Source organism: Eptatretus burgeri, chromosome 1 (genome assembly GCF_056783735.1).
Source record: "Eptatretus burgeri isolate ZD-2024b chromosome 1, Ebu_testis_v1, whole genome shotgun sequence".
NCBI classification, from domain to species: domain Eukaryota; kingdom Metazoa; phylum Chordata; class Myxini; order Myxiniformes; family Myxinidae; genus Eptatretus; species Eptatretus burgeri.
In genome coordinates, this window is record NC_140961.1 from 138,246,056 (window position 1) to 138,268,913 (window position 22,858).

At 42.3% G+C, this 22,858-nt stretch overlaps 1 protein-coding gene across 3 annotated transcripts in view; it reads left to right on the plus strand.

Annotated features, from left to right (window-relative positions):
• Window positions 1-22,709, plus strand: part of CDC7 (cell division cycle 7) — a 24,446-nt gene extending 1,737 nt beyond the window's left edge. For 2 of the 3 annotated variants that reach the window (XM_085844814.1, XM_085844813.1), the window contains exons 2-10: window positions 4,800-4,883; window positions 5,033-5,171; window positions 5,345-5,438; window positions 8,731-8,873; window positions 9,819-10,005; window positions 13,416-13,588; window positions 16,478-16,560; window positions 16,665-16,814; window positions 20,578-22,709. In XM_085844814.1, the coding sequence (XP_085700940.1) occupies window positions 4,802-4,883; window positions 5,033-5,171; window positions 5,345-5,438; window positions 8,731-8,873; window positions 9,819-10,005; window positions 13,416-13,588; window positions 16,478-16,560; window positions 16,665-16,814; window positions 20,578-20,915 (1,389 nt within the window). In that variant the 5' untranslated portion in view covers window positions 4,800-4,801 and the 3' untranslated portion in view covers window positions 20,916-22,709. Of the gene's footprint in view, window positions 1-3,078; window positions 3,901-4,799; window positions 4,884-5,032; window positions 5,172-5,344; window positions 5,439-8,730; window positions 8,874-9,818; window positions 10,006-13,415; window positions 13,589-16,477; window positions 16,561-16,664; window positions 16,815-20,577 lie in introns of those variants that run through there. The other variant, XM_085844812.1, reaches the window with a different exon arrangement.
• Window positions 22,710-22,858: the final 149 nt, after the last annotated feature.

The following is a 22,858-nucleotide window of genomic DNA, read 5'->3' on the forward strand; positions in this document are numbered from 1 at the left end:
TAAGTGATTGCAAATTATAAATTAGAACAAATTTGATTAGTTGAGTAGCAGCTTTTTTTTATTTACAGATATACAGAGATGATGAATATTCGTAATTTTTATACCTTGGAAAACTCTTTAATGACGTTTCATCTTTTATGACATTCATTATCATGATTATCGAGCACTCAGAGGCACAGAATTTTACATCTTAGAAAACAGGTCTTGAACATGCTTAGTCATGCTGTGACAGTTCGTACTGACATCCACCAGATTTTATGTCAGGGGCCTCAACCACACAAAGAATGTCGAGTAATGGCACCCAGCATTGATCTTTCTTTTTTTTCTGGAGGCCATGAGAATGTGTTACCCCTTCCTTGCTTCATGACGTTCACAAACACATCATTTTCATCATCATTTATTGTGACAATGTTCCCAATGTACCATTTTCTGTCATAAACACAAGCAATATATTTCCCAGCCTGGTATACATCCAGTTCAGTTAGGGTTGGGACTAATAACTGGGACAGATGAGCTTGTGTGGTTTCATGTCCTGTGCATACTGTTGATGATACAGCATCAGAAGAAACCCTTCTCATCTCCAGACGTGTTGAGGAGATTGGCAGGAAACCATGGTGTGACCGTGTACCAGCAATGGTTGTTGCTGCTCTGAAGCGCTTCTCAAGGTCATGCTCCATTGCATTTTGTTGGATTTCTTGTGATGTCACAAAGAAGAATTTGATCATGATGTAGGCAAATACTGTCTTCTGAACTGAAAGTAATTCCTCATCTCCATGAAATCAATTCTTGTGACTTCTCCAAAGCAGCAACTTGCCTGGTCCTGCTTCTCCACCCCAGTCCTTCCCATTTGTGGCCCACATACCGAGATACCACCAACCATTTACCCCTGTACCACCAACCAAGCCATAACTATCCATCCATCCCATCTTTCCACTCTGAGTACCTGCTTGCTGATCTCTTACGATACTATTATTCCCATGCTAATTACTCCTTCCATCCCCTCCTGCATGCAACACTTTGTATCTTCCTACCAAGCTCGTTGCCCTGTCTCCTTTCTCCTTGGTCTTCTGCACACACAACACTTGAAACGTCCTTCTCTGCATCATCTCCACCACTTTGACTTCTCTCTCACCCCCCCCCCCACTTATTCCCACATTCAAGCTACCTAGCTTGACCTCGCTTTGGAACTGTTGTCTCTGGAAGAGCTATACCATCTTGATCAGTTTTCGATGCTCAGGTCATCAATCAGCAGCTCTGCCCTGGCTGATCTGCTTGACTTGTAACCCTAGCCTGTTATCATAATCTTGTGTGTGCACACGCACACACATTGCTCTTTCCTCACTTGCCCTCCCCTCTTTCCCCCTGCTCACCCCTCTCCCTCCACACTCGACTCCTCTCCTCCCTACCCGCACCCCACTCTCTCCCTCTTCTCTTCCTCCCTCATACCCTCCCCTTCCTTGTGTCCCATTCTCCCTGCTCTCCTTAATACATTAAATTTGTGCTTTTTAAACTTGCAACAAATAAATGCTTTTCACAAAAATCACTCGGTTCGATTCTCATGACACTCACGCAAATACGCTCATCGACTCCCACATTCAGACATTCTCGACTCCACGGGCACAAAGATCAGCCGATCTACTCCACCATATGGCAGACCGAAGCAAGTCCACGGGCACAAAAATCAATATTATTAATTTTATTATTTTTTTCAGTTTCTGCTGTTGGAAGTTGGGAAATTTTCTCCACCAAATTTCATTAGTCTGGAATAAATATGGCAAACACCCCATTAAAAAATAGGACCGTGCATCTTGAAGCTCACCTGGATCAGGAGCAACAGTCATTTAATCCCCCTGCAGACCCTCTTAGACCCGGTATATACATTATGAATACCGGTAATATATCACCACACCCTTTGAGAGATGGGGGCAAAAATAATATATATCATGATATTTCAAAAAAGTATTGGGCTAGATATGTTCTCGTGGATCAGGCATTGTGTGGTGGTGTGCGCTCCACCGAGTGCCCTTCTAGTTCATACTGAATGTATTGTATTTACATGTTTATTTCAATGTTAACATGCTTTATATATTGTTGCGGGCCGGGGGTCGGTGGCGAGAACGACCACTAGGTGGGGAAGTTTACGCCGTCTCCCACTGGTCTCCCCGGAATTACAGGCCGTCGCTCCGGATAACTCCGAAGCCGGCAGGTCGAATAATCGACCGTGAAACGCCAATATCTCGACTGCGTGGCATAGGGTTAATTGTCTCGATCCCAATATACCTAAATAACCACGCAGTCTTGGCTACCGGGGATTCACGCCCTCGGCACGTCTTTCTCGAACCGGGTCACTCGACCTACTGTGGTAGAGTTCCAACTAGCGAATGCCAACTCCGGCTCGGTTGCAGCTGAGTGGAAACTGCCAAAGCCGTGCCGGCTGGGATTACCGGATTATCGGGGATGAAACCCCATCTGATCTCAGACCTGGACCATGCTGGACCAAATAAAGAAAGGACGGAAACGAGCTGGGAATATTTCTCATAATTTATCTATATATAAAGTTGAAAGTGTGTCTGTGTGTGTGTTTGTCTGTGACCGATGCACGCGAAAAGTACTGGACTGATCCTCACCAAACTTCACATGCTGACAGAACATGTACCCAGGAGTGTCCCGATGTAAAAGAATTGTACTTCCGACTTGCGGTTTCCGAATTATGACGTCATCACCTGATTTCGTAACGTTAATTTTTCAAGTTCAGCCGATTGACATGGGGCTAACGCCATTTGCAATAGAATGAAAAAATAATGCTACAGTCAATTGAAGACAATGACTTCCGACTTCCCGGTTTCCGAATTATGACGTCATCACCTGATTGTGTAACGTTAATTTTTCAAGTTCAGCTGATTGACATGGGACCAACGGAATTTGCTAGAGAATGAGAATTAATTAAGTCGCAAATGATGACATGAAACCAGCCTCACATTGTTGAGGCATTATGGTTTTTTTTATCTGATGCGGCAATAAATCTTAACATTTTTGAACTCGAGTCTTCTGCATATAAAACATGGCGGGGAAAATAAAATATTATAGTGATGATGAAAAAAAAAATAATGGTGGCAGCCTCTACAATTTTACAATTAACTGTGACGTATACTCCTTCAGACCCGCCGTTATCCACGGGATTCCTGTGCGGAGCACAGGTATCCCTGCTAGTTTACAATAAAATCAAAAGACAGAAGAGGTGAGACTTATCGCGAATATGCAATGCAGTATTTACAATGATGAAATAAACACTTAAACAATTCTACTTATAGACGGGCCCACACGCAATCACACACACAAAAAGAAAAGAAACCCCGGAGTTTTTATTGGACCCTCCAGCCGATGAGAGAGACGAGCTGGGGGTCAGAGTTCGGATGGGCACCTGTGGGTCGTCGAAGGTCCCAGCCACAGGTGTGGGACTCGTGGCTCATGGCAGCAGCCGCGTGTAGTAATCAGAGCTCCGGGGCGGAGATCAGGGTCACGGACGGGACCCACCAAGGCTCCACGAACAGGCTGGTTCATTCATTCTCCAGCCCAAACACCGTCAACCAACTTGTCACCACTCAAGTACTCGAGATCTCCCAGCGCCAATGCCAACGACAACCGACAAAACAAGTCTGCTCGGGGATATACATCTCCTCCCACACGGGGAGGGGCCTTGGCGAGAATCATCTCGCTGTCCGACCCTCATTGGCCTACGGCCGCACCCTACCGGGGCGGAGCCGTGGCCCCTGTTCGGAGACCCCATATTCTCCACGTGGCTTCGCTCACGAAGAGTAACGGGGTCAACGCTGAAAAAGTCATACAAGAACTACGAGCCGAGGACTGGAACCGCGAGGCCCACCCTTTCGGCAAGTCAAGGTACGAGCAGCCAACGTGTGGTGATGGGCTCCTGACGACACACGTACTGACCAGCATAACTAACTTTGGGACCTGAATGTTGAGTGCGCATGGTTTCCAGATTCGTAACAATATGTATTTACATGGTTATTCCCTCCGCCACCGAAGGTGAAGGAGGTTATGTTTTCACCCCTTTGTCTGTGTTTGTTTGTTTGTGCACAGGATGTCTCAAAAAGTTGTGGACGGATCCAGATGAAATTTTGTGGACAGGTTGGGTGTGTGACAAGGACAAATTGATTAGATTTTGGTGAAGATCCTGATCTGGGTTCAGGCACTAGAATTTTTGGAGTAATTCTTCACCATTGAGAGATGAGGCTAAACTGATGTATAGCACGATATCTAAAAAACGTTGTGGACGGATTCGGACGAAACTTGGAAGACAGGTTGGGTGTGTGACAAGGACGAATTGATTCGATTTTGGTGAAGATCCGAATCCAGATCTGGATACGAGAATTATTTATTTTTTTTCAAGTGATTTTTCACCATTGAGAGATATGGCCAAAAACGATATAGTACTGTATAGCATGATATTTCAAAAATGTATTGGGCCCGATATGTTCTCATGGATCAGGCATTACGTGGCAGAGGTGTGCTCTCTACTGAGTGCCCTTCTCGTTTCAATTGTAATGTGTTTATTTCTGGCTTCCATCCACCTTCCTCTATATTTTCTCGAAGCCCTGGAACTGAACCCTCGCTCTTCCCATTGGCCCTTGGTTTCCACAATCACGGTTTTAACTTTGACAGCATTTTCCAGAACCTAACCCCCGTGATATTGGAGGATTTACTGTATGTATAATTTTCCTTTTCCCTCAGTTGCCCTTTATGTGATCTCAGCGATGTGAAATGTCCTGTTTCTGCAGATATGATCAAGAGTGAAAATGCCCATGATGTTGCATCTCTTCCTCAGCTGGAAGGCTTTAAAATTATAGAGAAGATTGGTGAAGGTATTGATACTTGGCTCAGATACTCTTTGGACACACTTTGCAAACCAGAATGCGAATGGAATATAAATTGGATTTTATGACACCATTTGATAACCTCTTGTTCCCACCTCACCCTCCAACCCCCTCACCCTGGGTGCTTTTGAACTTAGGAACTTTCAGCTCTGTATATCTGGCAACGAGGAAACTTGCTCCTGATGGGCCAGAAGAGACCTTGGCTGTAAAATACATAATTCCAACGAGTCACCCCCTTCGCATTGCTACAGAACTGCAGTGTCTGCAAATAGCAGGGTTTGTAACAGTGGGGAACTGTCACATTGCTCAAGTTGATTCATCATTAACATGCAGTATTTATTGCAACTTAACTCTGAAAATGGTGGTCTCCCAGTTTTGGCTTGAGACATAGCCCTCGTAGGGTAACAGAGCTGAAGAAAGCGTCGCTTTTACGTCTGATTTGTCTCCAGGGATACAGATAATGTCATGGGCATTCGAGACTGTGTTCGACACGAAGACCGTGTTACCATCATCATGGATTATTTTGAGCACAATAATTTATCTGTGAGTCTTTCTTTATCTGGTGTGGATATGTGTTTGGGTAGCATGTTTGTAATCAGGACACCCTTTGGCGTTCATATTTCAAACGTCTGTGATTTACTTTGATTTTTTTTCCCCCTCTGTATGCATGGTTTGCACGGACTGTGTTCAAAAACAAAAAAATGGACAAATTCGGCGGCATAATGCTTAGAGCATTCGGCAGTTCGATCCGGATCCAAGCCGAGTCGTACGAACGACTTTAAAAATGGTACGTGTTGCTTCCTTGCTTGATGCTCAGAATTTAAAAAAGGATAAAGCACAGATAAACAACTATGGGTTGGTATCAATGGGGGAGGAGGAAAATTCTCAAATTGATTCGCTGAGTATGGAGAAATAAGTGACGTCATAATTTTAACACGGTGTCACGGACATCCCAGAGTGCCCTGAGAAGTTTCGTCACTACTCCCAAGCTCAGTGGCTGTATTTGTCTGAAGTCAAGTGTTGTCTCATGTATGTGTGCATGGTTTGTGTTGCTGTTCTTAAATAAACAATGGATTCTGTAGAAGCAAACGAGAGCGAAGTCAATGACTTGCCATCACAAATTCCCATGGCCCAACATCAAATTTTCAGTTAAAATTTTTTCCCCCCATTTTGAGCCGTGTGACCCAAAGGACATTAACCAGGGTTGAATCCAAAAGATCATGACATATTTAATGCATCCCCAATGTTTGCACACACAAAGTTTCATTAACAAGCCATGTGACTTTTGGATTCAACCCTGGTTAATGTCCTTTGGGTCACACGGCTCAAAATGGGGGGAAAAAATTTTAACTGAAATTAACCGAGGTTAAATCCCAAAAATCACGACATGTTTAATGCACCCCCCAATGTTTGCACACACAAAGTTTCATTAAAAAATGTGCCCATAATTGCATTTTTCAGTTTTTGACCCCACCCTCGGGGGAATGGCCAAAATGATACTGCTCTCCACTTTCTTGCCTTGGGGTGATCATAACTACCAAGTTTGGTGAATTTTTGCACAACCGTTTAGGAGATGCATTAAATATGTAACAATTTTTTTGGGGGGATTGTTCATGCCCTTCCTTAGGATCATGGATCAAAACGGGGGGGGGGGGGAATTTGAACTCAAAATTTCATATTGGGTTTTTCCTGGTGGAACTTTTTGCCATCTTTCAACCTTGCTTTAGGTGGGAAGTGTGGGGATTTACAATAGCACGCCATTGACTTCGCTGTAGTTTTATTTGGTAGTTATTCTCAAGAAGTATTTGCTTAAAATTTTTTTTAGCGTGTGTGCGTGTGTATGTATGTGTGTATATATATATATATATATATATATATATATATATATATATATATATATATATATATATATATATATATATATATATATATATATATATATATATATTTATTTCCTGTATTTTTTTGTTTGCTTTGCTACCTGCCATCAAGGTAAAATGTAAAGTTCATGGAGGTGTGATTTTATTGAGTTGTTTCAACATTTTATTGCATCTAAAAAGTGTTTGTTTTTACAGTCTTTGTTGGTGTTGTTACATTGTATAATTTGGAAGAGCACACCCCCAATTGGGGCCACACAATTCAACCCTTCTCCCAACAATCAAATTATGTCGTTAAAGCCCTCTATTTTAAAAATAGAGTGGGGATGGGCATCCTGGGAAGCGTTGAATATATCGAAGCCACCATTTTGAACTGCTCAGTGATGCCTCAACGTAGCTTTTTCTACCACAGTACAATATGTTGTGTCTTCATTAATACATAGGTTTTAATTGTGAATCTATTCTTGAGAAAAAAATAATAACTCATGGATGAGCTAGCTTTAGACTATATATATATATATATATATACACACACACACAACATATCGACAGTAGTTATGGGTGTATAAATGAGGGTTGCTGTAACACTTTGAACAAGAAAAATTCAAAACAAAATTATAAAGAGGCAGAAAGCAGAGTATAGAAATACAAGTATATTTACCTTGTATGATAAATGTGTTGTACTGTCACCATCTGATGTATGTTCCACACCATCCTGTCGCTCACTCAAATGGCATTACTGGAGACTGCCTGAGATAAAGCAGAATGTTTAAACTCTTTTTGCTTCCAGATCTCATGTACCCAACCCATTCTGTTCTGTACCCATCTTCCTCCAACATATCCACTCTCTACTGGATTCTGTCCTCACCTGAGAAGGTAGACAAATGTCTGTCTGGACTTGACCCTGCTTTGGCGATGGGCCCAAATAGCATCAGTCCACATGTTCCCAAATCCTGCTCTGCCATTCCTGCTTCCCCTTTGTCTGCCCTATTCAGTCTGGCTGGATGTTAGGAAGCATCACAATCATCTGCAAGAAGGGTGCAAAAACAGACCCTACCAACTGTAGGCCAGTGAGCATGCTTCCAATGACGAGCAAAGTCATGAAATTCATCATTGATGATGCAAGGCTTTCCTGTTTTCAACCAGCATGATCTCTGACCATCAGTTTGGATTCTGTCCCGGTACAAGAGAAAACTCATACTCTGGGAATGCTTCTGCTCCTTTCTCAGCAATGGTGAGATGGCCCTCAATCTCAACCAAGAGGTTAGAACCTTCTCCCTTGACATATATCATGAATTTGACGCAGTCTGGTATCCTGCTTTGCTTGCCAAGCCCTCTGCATGTGGTATGGAAGGCCACCTTCATTCCTACATTTCTCACTTCCTCCACTCACACAATCACTGTTGCTGTCCCTCTCCCAGAGGAGGCGAGAGTTCCCCAAGGCAGTGTTCTCAGCCCAGTCTTGTTCCTCGTCTGTATGGCCCAGAGGTATGCACACTCGCCTCTAAGCTGTCTCGCATGGGTTCCAATCTAGACCCAGCTACAAGTTGTCAGCCCGTTGTTTCACAGGCAGAGCGATTCATCAATGTGTGTGCCTTCCCTCGGGTGGATGTTAAACTGGACGTCCCAGCTTCCCTCATTAGCTTGTGGACGTTAAACATCCCACGGTGTCCTTCGTGAAGAGTAAGCGAGCTATCACCAGCATCATGAACAATTTCCAAATTCCTGATCTAACCTACAGGGGGCACTGCATCAGCCACACTGTCAACCAATGATGCTACCCCTCAGCTTTGTGCTGCATATGAAAGAACAAGACTTCCTTGTCAAACTTATGAGTTAACCTTAACCCCATTGATTTTTTTTTTACGTATTAGAAAAAGCTGTCTTCCATGCATAATTCCTCTTGTACCCATACGTATTACTTTTAAGTGGATTTTTCTTCGTTTGCTTTCTTTTAGGACATAATCCAGGACTTGACTCTGGAAGAGGTCCGTGATTACATGAAGAACCTCCTCATTGCTTTGAAACACATCCATCAGCTTGGAATAGTTCATCGCGATGTAAAACCAAGCAATTTCCTCTACAACCGTAAACTTGGCAGGTTTGTCCACAGTGTTGAACACTGTGTCCCACCCTTTTGTTGAGATTAAAATGTAATTACTCTGGCAACATACCCCTGGCAGTTTTTATCCCCACTCTCTGAAAAATATAAAACGGGGGGGGGGGGGATATTATAATCTTGTCTGTCACGCTACCTTTTCCTAAATGGTTGTGCAGAAATTCACCAAACTTGGTAATTATGATCACCACATCACAAGAAGGTGCAAGGGCATTATCATTTTTTGGCCCCGCCTCCTGAGGTGGGGTCAAAAGGTCAAGTATCAAATAATGAAAATTACAGCCACATTTTCGAAGTTTTTAAATGAAACTTTGTTGATGCAATCAACATTGGGAGGCACATGAAATATGTAAACTATTTATTTGGATTTGACCCCCAGTTTATACCTCAGCCATCACTTTGCTCTGGTTTTATTTATTTTTAATTCTGTGCAGAAGATAATGCTCCTGCAACAGTTAAACGCCAGAGGGTTTTTCTGACTAAGATTAACAGTGGTGGATTGGAATCGACAGACAATTACACACTGTCGAAGGCCAAAGGGAGAGGAAACGGGGAAAGGATTAAAAAAAAATAAACCTCAGAAGTATGATGAGATTCCACGAGATGGTAAATGACTGGAGGGACAAGCACAAGACAGGCACTTGATGTCAATTTCACAGAAGAAAGAAAAGTGAGATTAAGAAATGGAGTTGAGCATCAAGTTCGCATGGGTTTAGCCGGATGTCTAGATGCTGGTTTTGAGGAAGAACGTGCGTGACCAAGTTGGCTTGGGGATAAGTTGTTTACACAAGGTTCTACGACAAAGGAAGCAATAATTTTGGGGTAATCCCCATCAATCGGGGGTGCATGTTTGTGTGGGAAGTTTAACTTGAGGAATATGACTGAAATGAAATTGAGACCATGGATATTTCCCCCACTTGTCTGCAGATATGCATTGGTTGACTTTGGCTTGGCACAGGGGATGGATCACACTGTGATACCATTATTGAAATCCAAGTCATCGTTGTTGTCAACTGTCAAGCCAAGGGACCAGGAGAAAGCTTGGGCCTCTTTCTCTGGACTTCCAGCGACGGCTGCAGAAAGATCGCAGGTGTTATTTGATGGTAAAACCAAGGTAAAAATCTTTTTTGGAGTTTTTTTTCTTTGAAAGGCCTGACCTGTTGTGTTGTTCTTCACATCATTTTCATTGATTGGATTTGATATCGGCAGATTTTTTTTGGTGGTATAATGAATGCAGTGCTGTTAAATCTTCATAACTAAATATTGATAGAGGTATGGTATGTACAACATCTGATGTTGTTTTGGCAAGGGCATGTTTAAGAGAAATGTCTCCTATTCTTTGTCTCCAAAACCGGTGCAGATAATTTGAATGAAACAGACAGATACTAACATTAATCTTTATTCTACCATGCGACGTAATTATTTCTCAATGTAATCACCACTGCGGTCCACACGTTTCTACCAACATTCATGCAGTTTTGTGATGTCATGATAGAACCGTGCATCCTGCTGACTTGAGCAGCACTTCACAGCGGCCTTGACATCGTCGGAAGAAAAATGTTCTCTACGAAGGTGTTACTCAACTCTCATCCTCAGTTATCTCATCTCCAGGCAGTCAACCCAAATTTCATCTCCAGCGTTTCACGCTTCACAGCACTGGCAACGTCGTGCTGCCCTCTGCCATCTTGCCTAACGCAGCACTAAGACGCATAGTATCCGAATCGTGAAACTTAGTACCTTGTGGTGAAAAGAACTCTTGTGCGGACTGAGTTTTATTTCATTCAAATACCTTTACCTGCTTTGGAGAAAAATAATTTGGATGTATTACTTTTCAACATGCTCTCATACATGGGAATAGTCTCGCAAAAGCTTGCTTTGTCTTGTGCGCCGGGTTATCCCAATCTCATTTGCAGTTATCCTTTCTATCCTTTTAACCATGGCCCTTGAACCCTTTGGGGAAGCAGTTTGTCAAGCAGGTTTCTTTTTTCAACATGGGAGGCTAACCCATCTGAGGGAAACTTCATGTCATTCCTTAAGGCTTGTCATTCATCTTTCATCTTTTCAAGCAACCCGATCTTCCAGTTCATGCAAATATGGACATGCTGCTGTTGCTCTCAGCAATGGATAGTAGAATCATGCTTCACCTTCCCCCCACCCCTCCCCATTCCAATGAGTGTGTCAATCCTTACGCAAGCCAGACACCACTTCTCTATTCTCAAGGTGACACTATTCAACCAGTCTGCTTCCTCAATCATGTTTGTGCCTTGTCAAGTTCATCTCTGATGTATGCTTGCCTTCCATCCCGCCCCTCACAAACACCATCACTGCAGATTCTGTCAGAGATAATGCAGAATGTCTCAAACAGAATGCAGATTTTGTTTTTGCCTTCAAATCATATGTAGCCAACCCTTGTTTCTCCTCTGTCTGAACTTTTCAGCTGTCCTCCTTTGGCTGCTTCCCATCTGCCTGGAAGTTAGCAAACATCACTCCTGTTCACATGAAGGGTGCAATTAAACATATCTCATTAGCTGCATACCAGTAAGCTTGTTTATAATTATAAGCAAAGTCATGAAATCCATCATTGCTGCTGAATTCATCTTTCATCTTTTCAAGCAGCCTGACCTTCCTGTTCATGCAAATATGGACATGCTACTGTTGCTCTCAGCAATGGATAGTTGAATCATGCTTCACCTTTCTTCCCCCCCACCCCCCCCTCTCCAAACAGGTGCTACACTCCCATCTCGTGTCAATCTCCATTCCTGCCTGCAATATTTTCTACTCTTATTAATCCAACCATCTTACTAGGTGTGTGTGTGTGTGTGTGTGTGTGTGTGTGTGTGTGTGTGTGTGTGTGTGTGTGTGTGTGTGTGTGTGTGTGTGTGTGTGTGTGTGTGTGTGTGTGTGTGTGTGTGTCATCCCCCTCCCCCTCCCGCTCTTTTTTTTTTTCTTCACTTATTCCACCGCTTGTGTCCAATGTGCGAACCCACTTGCCCAGCTGTCAGTTCATTGCCTTTTTACCCAGTCACCTTGCTCTTCCACTACATTTAATCTTGCATAGAAAGCAACAAATGAAAATGCTATGGAGGGGGACAAAGGTAAAATAATGTTTTGAGTTTGAGGCCTTTTATTTATTTATTTTTATTTTATTCTACTTCTTTTTCTTCTTTTCCTTTTCTTCATTTTTTTTCTTCTTTACAGGAACGAAGCTCTTGCTAACACGCTCAAATGTCAAGTCACCTTTTTTCTCATCAACATTTGGTTGAGGAAAGACATACTTTCCCAATTTGTTGTCTGACTTGAGCCAAGTTGAAGGACTCGTGTACGCTGCGGCATGCATGTCATGCGAATGGCAAATTAAGTTCAATGAATGCGAACAGATAGCGAGTGGGTGTGTCTCTGCTTTTGGCAGCCTTTTAGATGGCTGGTAATGATCAGATTATTATAATCCCATTACCCAATTTATTCCTTCAGGAAAAAACGCAATATACCAAAAAAGTTGTAACAGTGCGGCACAATGCTGAGCCAAAGCGGTCACGTGGTCTTGTGAAATAACGTATAATTTATTATCGCAGGACAGAACTCATCAGAGAAGCTCGATCCAGACAGAATGAATAAATAAATAAACATTTAACCAGACAGAGAAACTAAATCCTGGAAGTCACAGTCACGTGATCACGTACACAGAAAACCGAGCAGGATGAAAATTGAGCAGGCAGTTAATGTAAATGTCCCAGGCTACCACAGCAGTAACAGCTTTGCATGAGCTCCACAGCTATGCAGCCATCTGGAGAACATCTTTCCTTCCGCATGTCTTTCAGTAGCCTCCCCCCCCCCCAAAGTCACAAGTGTGCTGTCTTCTCCACCTCCCCAACCTCTGAGGGGTTGCCGTCCCAGCCCTCTAGCCAATCACCAGCTGCCGCCTGGCCTAGCATCAGCACCTCAACCCAACCAGACTGCACCGATGCTTAATCCAATTAGCAGTAATGATGTGAAGTAGTGCTGCTTCTGGGCATGCCGCCTTACTTAGCACCAATCCGTGGAAGTCGTGCAGGAGTGTGGGGATTCTTCCTCTTCTTTAAGGTGTCAAAAAGACGGGGGAAAGGGCAAGCTGTGGTGCGGGCCATTATGTTTATCTCTTGCCCGGCTTAATACTGAAGAACGAAGAAACAAACCCTTTCTGAGGCACTATGGTTACAATACCATCTCACAGCGGAACACAAACAAACATGAGGACTAATCCATATGCACAGGCCCTCAATACAGGGTATAAAAACACTATAAACGACATGAACATGAACAGTGCTCTATACCTGACTTCTAATGTGTGTCCCCTCTCTCACCCCCACTCCTTCACACCTCCTCCCCTTGAACATAATGCTATTTTTCCATTTTGTGTATAATTATTAATAGCTTGGCTTCACTGACTTGGAGCCTCAAAGTTAATCAGATGTTTAATTTTAGGTGGGGTTTGTTGGTAATTGTTGGCTGAATTTGTACTCATGTAAATTTTCATGGTTATTTCAGGGTCTGTTGAAAAACTGTCTTGCTTCTCATGGCAAAAGCACTCGGCTGGCATCGCAACTCAGACAGAAGTCCAGCCAACGCCCATCTACAAAGGCCCTGCAACATCCACCGACACCATCACCAATATGCCAGTGCTTCCTTTTTGATCGTGTCTGCCATACCTGTCTTGCCAGGTTTCCACATTCATCATTTTCCAAATCTCAAATTAAAGCATTGAATGTTTGTGTATCTTTTGTGCTAAATTTTGAAAATGAAACTTGGACTTATTTTTGTACATTGTGTTTGTTACTTGCAAAATCGACAATTTTTCTAGTGTATTGGTGTTGTGTAGCAAAGTCAGCCCACACGAAGGATCTTTCGCTCAACCGTTTTTCATGGCGTCTCCTCCTGCTCCACGCACTCGACAGCCAGCTGTCACTCTCGGTTCCGCCTCGTCAGTTCCGGTTCATCATGCATTCATTTATATTCATGTAACTCCCAATACCACATATTCCTTTTTCATGAAAATAACGACTAATAATGAAAAAAAAACAAAGAACATAGTCAGCATGTAATTGTCATGCATTCATTATTATTCATGTAACTCCAAATCCCACAATTGGTCAGTCGATTTGGTTATTCTTTCTGTTTGCTTGTTTGTCAATTGCCTAAAAATCACATTTCGAAACTTTACCAAGTTGTAGAGGTAATCTCAACTGAGAAGCCTGTTGATTTTGAAGTCGGTCAAAGGTCATCTTGAGGTTCAATTTCTAAAATCGTCATTTTTCATCTGATCGACTTGAAATTTGAACTGGATTTGCATATCAGGTCAAAAGGTCAACTCGAGGCCAAACATCTAAAATCATCAAATCTCATCTGAAGAATCATCAGTTTGACGTGTGCTTTGATGATTGTCAATTTTAATCTTGGTGAAATGGACAATTTGATGTATCCATGGCAACCTTTGGAGAGGGGAAAGGGAGGGGGGTGGGGGTGGATTTTGCAAGTGTTGTGCTCTGCACGACGTCTTTTTGTTATTGGAGAGGTTTTTTTTGGGTTTCTCTCTATGGTGGCACCGGAAGTGTTAGAAGAACATGATTTTGTTGAGTTGGTGCCAAAAAACAGTGTTTGTCTGAGTTTGAGAATCCCATGTATTTAGCTTGCAAGTCATTCCTCATCCTTTGTGCTTGCTCGCTCTATATCAAGTTTGAGTATTCAACCACACAGTCCACTTCGTTTGTATTCAGTTTGCCCGTTCACCATTGCACATTGTTATATGCTTTCTTTTGTAATACTGCTATTGTTGCCTCACCCATTGTCTAAAAGGCTGAACCTGTCTGTGTTTGTTTGTATGCATATCTACTTAAATATGGATTGTTCTTTCTCAGAAGATCTTGTGTCATCTATAAATCCCGTTGACGTTCTGCGTTGTTAAATCGTCGTCTTAATTTTTTTTTTTTTGATGTGATGCCTGCACCCTACTGAACAAAAGGTTTTTTCCTTCTTCTGCCCTACAAGTATTTGATTTTACCATCTGTTTGTCTCGTAACTGAAGAAATGTTGTCTCTGTTGTTTACTTGTTTTTCCAAGGAAAAAAAAACCTACACCATATCTGAGCATTACCTTGGATGTTGAAAAGAACAATGAAGCTGCAAAGATGTTTGGTTCTCACTTAATGTCGTAGTTGTGTTATCAGAAAAATGCTTCTTTAAGTGAATCACATTTTCTTAGTAGAATTGATGTATACACTGGAGTTAGGTTATTTTGAACATTTCTCATCAGGTTAAAAACAAAAAAAACATTAAAAGTCGAAATGCTCTACGTGCAGAGTACATTGCTAAAGGAAACGACATTTTAAAATAAAATTTGTAAATATAAAATAAATATTAATTTAAATAAGACGACATTCACCGATGATTGGTATAGATTGTTCATTTTTCTATCCTGATTGTCGAGGTGGGGTTGGGTGGAAGGGCGAGTGGTGGAGTTAATGGCCAGCCCAAGTGCTCTGCCGATAACCGCTCGTTCTCCTGCATCAAAACGCTTTAAAACCTCAAACAATTTTTTTGGCTGTGAAAGAGTAACAAATAAACGCGCAAGCACTTGAAATTCTTTCTAAGAGATTGAATCGGTGGGTTACAAAACGTAAACTGCTTGGCCTGGCGGAGGTATTGCTGCTCCCGAGTGCCGTTCAAGTTATCAATTATGATTTTCTTATTTTTGTGCATTCTGTCATCTCAAAAGGAATCTGGATGACCTTGAGGATGCCGCACAGCCAGTCATTGATGAAATATGGCATCATCTGAAAACAAAACTGGGAACCATACTGAGGTTGCATTTATTTATTTATATTTGTGGAAGGGTATATGTGATGTGACTGTCCTGGTAGGATAGATTGGAGGTATGCACACTTTCCTTTGAACTGTGTAGTCTGACTTCAAATCTCGACCCAGCTATGAACTGTCACCATGGTTGGTTATGTTGAAGAAAGCTTTTGTTTCTATCTTGTGTTTGCCTCTTCCAAGCGAATGAGCCCTCATAGAGAAACAGCCAAGACTGTTCTCTGAATGAGAAAATCTGTGATGATTACATTTATTTTGAGTACTTGCATCTATGTTCTGTAAATAATATGAAGTGGCTTCTTCGATGTCTGTTATGATAGCCATCTCCTTTCACACTGCTTTGCACATCTCACCAAGCTTTGTAGGTATAATTATCAACCTCTTACAATTCTGCATGCAACATTTATACTGTCCTCCAACTTTTATTCTGTTTGGCCAAGTCAAAAGTAGACTTTTGTCAAAGCGTTCTTTATTCCGGATGACATCATATTTTGGTGGACGGTGCTTCAAGCCAAACTGTCCCGGTGTTGTCTCCATTTGCTTCGTCTCAGCATTGTTGTTTTTTGGTCTTTGCTTCCTATCAAATACCATTCCATCTATTACCCATTCTTGGTGTGTGTATCCACTAGTTATACGTAATACCTTGTTGAAGAACCAAAGTTTTACATTGTACAGTCGATACTGATGGATTTTTTTTTTCTTTGATAATAACACTTGTGATTGGGGGTTTGTTTTTATTAGGAGTGAACAGACTGCTCCCAGGGCAGGTACCTCTGGTTTTCGCCCTCCCGAAGTCCTGCTCAAATATCCTCGCCAAGATTCTGGTGGGTACTTTTATAGTGGAAAGGTGACAACTACCTTATAAGGACTCATAAAACACTAGTGAATAGCAAGCTGGAGACTTCCTCTTTTTTTTCCTTCCAAATAGCCGTCGACACATGGGCAGCAGGAGTCATATTTTTGAGCCTACTCAGTGCCCGCTACCCATTCTTCCGTGCCACTGATGACCTCTTGGCCTTGGCACAGGTTATTGTTCTGCGGGGAAGTCTGGAAGTGGCTGCAGCTGCAGATTCTTTTGGTGAGGCTGATGATGGATTTTTTTGACAATACAAATTTCGAAAAGTTGCTTTATGATACAGTTCTATACTTTCTCTTTATTTACTAGCAGGGTTACATGGCATTACCCGGGTGGGGGGGGGGGATTGAGAAGTGGGAGAAGCAGGAGAGCCGGCAGGGCTGAGAATGGGGCAGGATAACTGATGGGGTGGGGGAACTGGAGGGAGCAGAAGAACCAAAACACCAGTGGGTAAAGGGTTTTTGAGGGAACACCAGTGGGTAAAGAGGTCTTCAGTGTCTGGGGTCTTAAGGGTATTCGACGTCTTCTGGCTCTGAGGGGTCTTCAAGAGTCTTAAGGTTCTTATCTGACTGAGGTCCAAAGGTTCTTTGGGGTATTCGCGGTTTTAAAGTGCCTCAATTGTGTTTGGGGTATTCGATGGTCTTAAAGGTCTTACGGGTCTTTGTGTCTTTGGGGTCTTTACTCCCAAGCATGCAGAAAGTCTTCTCTCAAGCATGCTAAAAAAAAAGGTCTTATGGTTCTTTGGGGTCTTTAAAGGCTGAGGTTGTGGATGAAAATACACTTCGGACAACTCCCGGGTTGAGAAGAAGGGAAGGCAGATGTGTGGTGGAGCATTAATTACGATTCATGCAGTCTCGTTAAAATGATTCTGCATAGAATAACAGTGAAGACGGAAACAAAATAATGTCTAAAATCCATTTTCGACCGGTCATACTATAAATACCACCCTGAGACAAACTCCCATATGGACGCATCCGGTGACAAACTCCCAGCCGGACACGAACACCACCCGGACACCTCCGGAGACAAACTCCTGTGAAGCCATAGACACCGCCCGGGCACGTTCGGCGACAAACTCCCGTCTGGAGACTAACATCGCCTGGACATAACGACCATCTGGATACGTCCAGAGACAGGCAGACAGAGAGGGAGAGGGAGAGGGGTGGGGAGTAGGGGAGTTATCAGAGAGAATATGTTATACTTTGTGAACAACACACACACACACGCTTGCCCTATATCAGCAATTTTTCGCGAATCAGCAGGTTGGAGTTAGTGTGATTACTGACTGCAGTGCATACTGTATATAACCCAGAAACCTTAAGTAGCTTTCACTGAAAAGCAACATTACATTTATGTAGACGTTTCAGGTAGATGTTCACAGACATTCATCTTTATGCACAAATGAAATAAAGCCACGAACGCTGGCACCTCCAGGCGTTTATAAGCATTGCAATATACCCAGTGGTTCGTAGCTATGATGAACAGCTATTCGATAATATGAGTGAGGAAAGTGGGGGGAGGGGGGGACAAAAAAAGCTTTATGATTAAATCGTTGCGGCCTGTTACAAGTCAGAGGCATGATTGAGCAGGCCAAAAAACATGGCGGCTTCAGACCGCAGCAAGGTAAGCCAGGAAATGCCTCAAAACCCCAGACAAGCGAGGTAGCCGAGTATCGTGAAGGATATCATTAAATAATGCCGTTAATTATCTTCAAAAGGTGTGTTTTAAATAACCCAAACACACAATTTTCACTCTTGCACTTCCTTGGAGTTTTCTTAGTGTGCATGCGGTTTCAGGCTGCTCGGTTTTATGGTTTTGGAGTTATGAAGGAGACCCACACACTGTGACACACTTGACACACACACACACACACACACACACACACACACACACACACACACACACACACACACACACACACACACACACACACACACACACACACACACACACCCTTTTATTCGTGTAGTTTAGAATGCCATGCTGTGGTAGAGAACATATTAAGCTGCTTCATATAACTTCACATGACATGCGTTTAAAACATGGGAATTTGTACGGATTTTTTGTAACAGAATCGAGTCTTGAAGGGTCTATAGGATATACAGTCTTTGGGGGGGGGTCTTTGGGTCTTTTGGCTCCTCTGAGACTTTTGGATCCTGGGGGAGAGGGGTGGTGTGCGGGGGGGGGGGGGTAATGCGAGTAAATAGACAGACAGACATCCGATGAATCATATTTATTAGATATCTTTTTTTAATTACAGTGCTTCGAGAGAGTCTAAGCCCCTTTTCAAAATTTTCACCTTTTGTTACCTTATAGCCTGGAATTAAATTTCATTAAAACAAACTCTTCCCACCTTTATTTACACATGGTAACCCACAACTTTCAAGTGAAAAACAGATTCTACAAATTTCAGGAAATTAATTAAAAATGTAAAACTGGAATATCTTGGTTGGATAAGTGTCCCCCTCCTCGAGTTGATACTTTGTGGAAGCACCTTTGACAGCAATTACTGCTAAGAGTCTGTTTGGATAGGTCTTTACCAACTTTGCTCACCATGATTGGACAATGTTTGCTCATTCTTTTGTACAAAACTGTTCAAGCTCAGTCAAGTTGTGTGGAGAGCAGTGATGGGCCGCAATCTTCAAGTCATGTCACTTTTTCGATTGGATTTAGAATGTGGCTCTGACTGAGCCACTCAATGACATTTATCTTTTTGTTCCTTGGCCTGTGTAGCTTTGGGTCATTGTTATGCTGAAAGGTAAACTTCCCTCCCAATTTCAGCTTTCTTGCAGAGGATAGCAGGTTTTCCTCTGCGATTTTTCTGTATTTTGCTCTATCCATTTTCCCTTCTCTCCCGACAAGTGCCCCAGTCCCTGCTGATGAGAAACGTCGAACATAAGGCACAAGTAAGAATAACATGAAACTTATAACATAAGTAAGAATAACATGATGCTGCCACCACCATGTTTCACAGTCGGGATGGTGTTCTTTGAGTGACGTGCTGTGTTGGGTTTGTGCCAAACGTAACGTGTTGCATTTAGGCCAAAATGTTCCAGCTTGGTTCGTCCAACCACAAAACGTTTTGCCACATGCCTTCAGAATCTCCGGAATATTTTTTTTGCATACCTCAAATGGGACTCAAGGTGGGCTTTTTTGAGTAATGGCTTCCTTATTGCCAGCCTACCGTGCAGGCCAGACTTGTGGAGTGCTTGGGATATTGTTGTCACATGCACACAGTGACCAGTCTTTTCCATAAAGGCCTGTAGCTCTTTCAAAGTTGCCATTGGCCTCTCTGATCAGTCTCCATTTTGCTTGGTCATCCAGTTTGGAGGGACGGCCTGATCTAGGCTGGGTCTTGGTGGTACCACGCACCTTCTACTTCTTATTGATTGTCTTGACTGTGCTCCAAGGGATATTGGAGACCTTTGAAATATTTTTATACCCATCCCCTGATCTGTGCCTTTCCACAACTTTATCCCAAAGGTCTTTTGAAAGCTCCTTGGCGCTCATGGTTGAATCTTTGCTGTGAAATGAACTACCCGGCAGAGGAAACGTACAGGAACAGCTTATTTTATTCTGAAATTATCAGAATCTATGACAATTTAACACAGGTGGAGGCCAATTAACTTGGTGTGTGATTGGTTACACCTGAGCTAATTTACAATTGCTATTATGAGGGTGCTGGACACTTATCCAACCAAGATATTCTAGTTTTGTATTTTTCATTCATTTTCTGAAATGTGTAGAATTTGTCTTCACTTAAGTCGTGGGTTATGATGTGTAAATAAAGGTGGAAAAAGTCTGATTTAATACAATTTAATTCCAGGCTATAATGCAACAAAAGGTGAAATTTTTTTTAAAGAGGATGCAGACATTCTGCAGGCACTGTATCCCCGAGGGTTCAGTGTCATTTTTTGTTGCTATCCAACATTTTGGTTTGTCATTGGCCGTTTCATATCAGTAATACCTTGTATGTGTTGCCCAGGCAAGGCCTTGCTGTGTAGCATGGATTGTCCACCCGTTCAGCTTCGTATGCTGTGTGAAAGCCTCCGTGCTGGCAAACAGCAAAACCTTCGGTCAGATTCAGAGTCTGGGAAACCCCCAAGCAAGCGTGCGAGGATGGAGGATTTTCCGGCACAGCCTGAAGAACAGACCACTGAGTCGGCTGCTGGTGGTTGGAATTCGGTGCCAGATTCGGCCTTCAATCTTCTGGATCGATTGTTGGAGTTGAACCCACATCTGCGTATAACTGCAGAAGCTGCCCTACAGCACGAGTTCTTCAGCACCCCTCAGGCCCATGTCGCACTCCCACTGACCACGTAGCATAGACCACCTAGTCGGGAACAGCCAATGCACTGACAGTCAGACATTTGAATTTTTGTCTAACTTCTTAATTTGATGAGTATTTTATATAGGTGTAAATAAAAGTATTGACAGAGTTGAAAGGTACCTTTTTAGAGATTAATTTTATGACTTATGGAACAAAACCTGTTGTGAGGTTAGTTTTGTGTAACTTGACTTTTTCATTTGTGATATTTAAGAAGCTGTTTTGAATCGTGATCCGATGGACGTTGCTTGAGGAAGAATGGCTTGAGGTTCTACAAGAATAATGTCTGCCTACTATCCTGATGCTTCTTCCTATTCAAGTTTATGTATACCTAATGTCCTTAAAAATAATTTGAAGGTAACTCTTACACTTTGATTACAAAATCTATAAAGAGTAGTTTTCCTATTACATTTTAATTTTTTTTTTCAACTCCTCCACCCACTCCTCATTCCTCACTCACACCCTTGTCTGTTTCTCATACAATTCCCTATCTCCCCACATGTAAGGATTTAGGCTGAATTTCAAGGGAAGTTGTTCATTTTATTTAAATTATTCCTCCTGTCTGTAATAAAATTTGAGATGGTTTAGCATTGCTATACTGCACATCAATGAATAATACCATCAGGTCTGAATAGTAGTAACTGTTTTACTCAGGCAATCAGAATGCAAGCTAAAACGTGTAGCCTTCCTTTTCAAACGAGAGTTCATAGAACATCTTATCCCGTGCAGTGTTCTAGTAAATGATTCAAATGAAACTAGAAGGGCACTCGGTAAAGCGCATACCTCGGCCAAGTAATGCCTGAACCACGAGAACACGTCGGGCCCAATACATTTTTTTTAACTATCATGCTATACAGTACAATATCGTTTTTGGCCCAATCTCTCAATGGTGAAGAATCGCTTAAAAAATTCTAATCGTCGGATCCATATCTTCACCAAAATCTAATCAGTTCGTCCTTGTCACACACTGAACTTGTCGACAAAATTTCATCCGGATCCGTCCACAGCTTTTTGAGGTATCCTGTACACAGCCAACCAGACAGAAAGGGGTGAAAACACAACCTCCTTCACCTTTGGTGGCAGAGGTAATAAAGTCATGATTTTAAAGGTCACTGAAAAAAAAATTCCAGAAGTTTACCACCGTTGATAAAGTGCCTAATTCACCATCTTATCTAACATGTCCAGTTACTGCAAAACTGCGGTTTTTACCTCTGCCACCAAAGGTGGAAGGTTTTTTTTTTCACCCCTTTCTGTCTGTTTTGTCTGTGTGCAGGATATCTCAAAAAGTTGTGGACGGATTCATATGAAATTTGGTGGGCAGGTTGTGTGTGTGACAAGGATGAACTGATTACATTTTGGTGAAGATCTGGATCCAGCTACAAGAATTTTTAGGTGATTCTTCACCATTGATGGGGCCAAAAACGATAAATAATACGATATCTCAAAGTTGTGGACGGATTCGGACGAAACTTGATGGAAAGATTGGGTTTGTGACAAGGACGAATTGATTTGATTTTGGTGAAGATCCGAATCTGGATCCAGATACAAGAATTATTTAATTTTCAAAGTGATTCTTCACCACTGAGAGATAGGGCTAAAAATGATATATGGCATGATATTTCAAAAATGTATTGGGCTCTGTTCCATTGGTTCAGGTATTGCGTGGTGGATGTATGCACTCTACCGAGTGCCCTTCTAGTTATTGAAGCGATAAGAAGGCGATTTGTGCTCTTCAGTTTTCAAGTCGATAATTAAAGTGAAATATAATAAAGATCTTCTTATGACATCCACTTAACGTGTTGACATAAGATTTCAGCTGGCTGTAACTGCGGCACATTGCTACTGCTTCTGGGAATTAATTGGATTTGGAGTCATCAGTTACTTGGAGAATTGGCATCTCGAACCTGATGAGCTTGTCCAGTCCACTGGTGCTTAAATA